Consider the following 3,139-nt stretch of genomic DNA (forward strand, 5'->3'; position numbering starts at 1 on the left):
TCTGGTCCGTACAATTTTTCTGATTCGAAATTTGAAATTTCTTGCTCTTCATCTATTTATCCTCGCGCGATTTTGCTGCCGAACTCGATCCGGCTATTAAGGAGGCTGCGAACGATCTGCTGTATCAAGTCGAGCTCGAGCTTCTCCAATGTCGAGGTCGAGGTAATGCAGAGTTCGAACTCCTCCTCCACTTTGCTTAGTTTCTTAATCCTTTCGTCTTTCGCTAATCTTTTTCGAGGAAACAGAGCGTTCGAATTACCGAAGCGGGCGCCGCTCCGCCCTCAGACCGGTTCCGAGGCCAACGTCCTCCACCGCCCAGTAGTTGCGCCGGCCGGCGGCGCCCCTAAGTCCGGTGACCGTTTGTCCCCTCGCGGCCGCTTGCAAGAGGTAAACTTCTCCGATCCAAACGGTTGTTCTGTAATATCTGAACTACGAGGCTGCTGTTTTGTAGATCCAGAAGAAGCGCAGTACCAGAGCTGTGGAAGTACTGGAACAGAAGGTTGGCGAAGCAGAGGAGGAGCTTAAGAAACTGAAAGCTCAATTGGATTCCGCAGTAGCCGCGAAGCTCGATGCCGAACGAGCTCTTGCCATGAAATTGGTGGAAAAAGATGAACTCGTGGTTGCTTCCCATGGCTCAAAGGAGGTGACGGCTGCAGAAGACAAAGTTCAACCGGTGGCCGCAGCAGAACTCATGGAAGAAGAGAAAGATGATGAGGCGAACTCTGAACACGCAGTGGCAGAACAGAAAGAAGAGGAAGAAGCGATGGTGGCACTCAACGCTTTGCTGCTCGAGAAGGAGAAAGAGGTCGGAATTCTTCGACAAGAAACTGCGTTTTTCCGAGCGAGAGCAGCGGCAGAGATGGCCGTTACCCTCGCCGCAGCGCTTGCGACGGAGGGGGCGCTGATGGCGAAGCTCAAATCGGCGGAAGAGGAGCTGAAACAGAGAACGGTGAAGGCGGAGCTGCTAACTGAGCAGCTGAGCTCGGCAGAACGGGAGAAAACGGCGGCGGAAGCCGAGATGAAGCGGCTGAGGGCTCAGAATGAGCAGTGGAGGAAGGCCGCCGAGGCGGCCGCAGAGGCACTGGCGGAGCCCGGCGAATGGGGCCCGGTGTCGATGGCTGGGGAGGAGGAGGAGGGGAGGCGGAATTCGGTGGGAGCCTGGGTGTTCGGTGACCTCTGGAAGAAAAAACCCCACCAAAAATAACTTTTATATTAATTATTATATTTATTTTACCGCTCTCGTTTTTTAGAATATTAAGCTTTGAAATTCTCATTTAAATTGCTCATAAAATAAAACATCGTGGCGTTTTAATGGAGAATTAAAGTAGATACGGAGGATCAAATTTCCTCTGTAAATTATTAACTATTATATCGCATAATTCTCAAGCACTGCCAGATTTTTACAAGAACAAAAGAAGGCGAATCGATCACTTGGATTTCTCAAACAACCTGAGCCTGTTATCAGCCAGCCTCGACTTGTAAGCAGCCTTTTTGTACTCGCTCCATGTGAACTCCTTGTACTTGCTCTGCTCCCCCTCTCCCATCAGCTGCCGCATTGGCGCAATCTTCTCCGCCATGGTAGGCCCTAAGAAGTAGATCATCGACATCCTCGACTCCGAGCCGTTAGTCACCACTCTATGTCTCACGCTCCTAAACCTCCCATTCGTCAACACCTGCAGAGAATCTCCAACGTTGACGAAGAAAGAGTCTTCGTCTGGAGGAACAGAAACCCATCTCTCATCTTTCAGAGCAATCTGCAAGCCCGCGCAGTTGTTGGACCTTAGAACAGAGATAATTTGGGGGTCCGTGTGCTCCCCGAAGCCGGTCAAGCTGCAATTAAGCCCCTGCAGGACTGGGCACGTAGGGTAGTGATTGAGTCGAAATATGCCGTCGCTCGCCTCATCCGTGACTAGCTTGCTTATCGCATCTATCGGCTCCATTTCCAGGCCCAACGCCATGAGTGCCAGCACTCGAGATGCAAGCTCTCTGATCGCCGATAAGTACGCATTCAGAGCCGAGCTGGTCGCAAACAAACGAAGGAATCTAAAGCTCTCGCTAACGACGAGCTAAGTAATAGCGAACAGGCACACAATGCATGTCTTACCGAAACGAATTGCTCACTGAAGCATGAGAGGATGGCTTGGAGGCGAGAGAGAAGAGGAGGTATTCCACCCAGCCCATGTCGCCATTAGAACCGATCCTTTTGTTACCGTAGCCAAACGGATTGGCGGGCCCTGACTTCTCCTTCTCGGCCGGCGGCAAAGAGAAGAACTCCACGGCCTCTGCCTCCAGTCTCCGCATGAGATCAGTGGGGATCCCATGGTTAGTGATCTTGAAGAACCCGAACTCCTCGCAGGCCTCGATGAGGGTGGCGGCTGCGTCAGGACTCAGGAGGTCGACGACGGGGAGCGCATCGAAGCGGGCGGCGGGATTGCCGGCCCTGATGAGCGATATACGATCCAGTTCTGGAACGGACAAGACCACCATTGTTATAGGATCGAGAACAGAGCAAAACAGAGGAAGGGTGCGAGTAGAATTGGAGTTCGCGAGGCGCATTATATACACAGTCCAACGGAGTCGAAATCTTTTACTAGTTGTTTACTACTGATTTAACCTGCAAAAGCAAAACTAACGTCGAAATCGATCGACGACCTAATTCTTTTAGAAACAATATATTAGATCGACATCCACGTTGAACTCCATGCCCTCGAGCCAAGTGTCGCCATTGAATCGTTCAAGAGGGAAACGATCTGGTCTCGTAATTCTTTTTGATCGATCGATATCAACGAATAAGCAACGCTGGACCTCTTAACTACCAATTCTTCCATCACCCGAAACGTTGATCTCATGATTCCTGAGGACTGCTTTTTGATATAATTAAGAGGCCTGCAGCCTGCAGTTTAGCACATAGTGAAACACAGCCCGTGCATGTAATTGTCATGCTAATCATGTCAATATATTGGAGCAAAACCTGATATCACTGACTCCAATTAATCTAGTATCGTCACACGGGAAGATACAATCAAGTGATCACGCCAATATATATAGACACACACATAAATACCGATCTAAATGTACTTTTTTCCCTTTTATATGCTCATATCATGTACGTAACTCTCCATTGAGAGGAGGTAATTAA

General features: G+C 49.8%; 2 protein-coding genes across 3 annotated transcripts; one reads left to right on the plus strand and one right to left on the minus strand.

The window, feature by feature from the left end:
• On the plus strand, positions 1–1,233 carry LOC121985783 (interactor of constitutive active ROPs 4-like). Of its 2 annotated transcripts, none has more exons than XM_042539421.1 (3): positions 1–162; positions 246–387; positions 452–1,233. In XM_042539421.1, exons 1-3 carry the CDS (start codon positions 149–151, stop codon positions 1,202–1,204), a joined length of 909 nt encoding a protein of 302 aa, XP_042395355.1. In that variant the 5' UTR covers positions 1–148; the 3' UTR covers positions 1,205–1,233. The 2 variants fall into 2 exon arrangements, with proteins under 2 accessions (XP_042395355.1, XP_042395356.1); XM_042539422.1 differs by having other exon boundaries at positions 458–1,233.
• A 144-nt stretch (positions 1,234–1,377) lies between these two features.
• On the minus strand, positions 1,378–2,503 carry LOC121985784 (gibberellin 2-beta-dioxygenase 3-like). The gene is made up of 2 exons (XM_042539424.1): positions 2,111–2,503; positions 1,378–2,043 (listed from the first exon to the last, which is right to left on the minus strand). The coding sequence occupies exons 1-2, from the start codon at positions 2,485–2,487 to the stop codon at positions 1,428–1,430; spliced, it is 993 nt and encodes a 330-aa protein (XP_042395358.1). The 5' UTR covers positions 2,488–2,503; the 3' UTR covers positions 1,378–1,427.
• Between the last annotated feature and the right edge of the window lie 636 nt (positions 2,504–3,139).

This window comes from Zingiber officinale, chromosome 5B (genome assembly GCF_018446385.1).
Source record: "Zingiber officinale cultivar Zhangliang chromosome 5B, Zo_v1.1, whole genome shotgun sequence".
NCBI classification, from domain to species: Eukaryota; Viridiplantae; Streptophyta; class Magnoliopsida; order Zingiberales; family Zingiberaceae; genus Zingiber; species Zingiber officinale.

Bases quoted from the DNA above. Each gene is read 5' to 3' on its own strand.
- LOC121985783 (XM_042539421.1), top strand. The intron at 388-451 runs GTAAACTTCTCC...GCTGTTTTGTAG, and splicing joins CTCGCGGCCGCTTGCAAGAG to ATCCAGAAGAAGCGCAGTAC.
- LOC121985784 (XM_042539424.1), bottom strand. From the start codon at position 2,487: ATGGTGGTCTTGTCCGTTCCAGAACTGGATCGTATATCGCTCATCAGG. The intron at 2,044-2,110 runs GTTTCGGTAAGA...CGAGAGCTTTAG, and splicing joins CATGCTTCAGTGAGCAATTC to ATTCCTTCGTTTGTTTGCGA.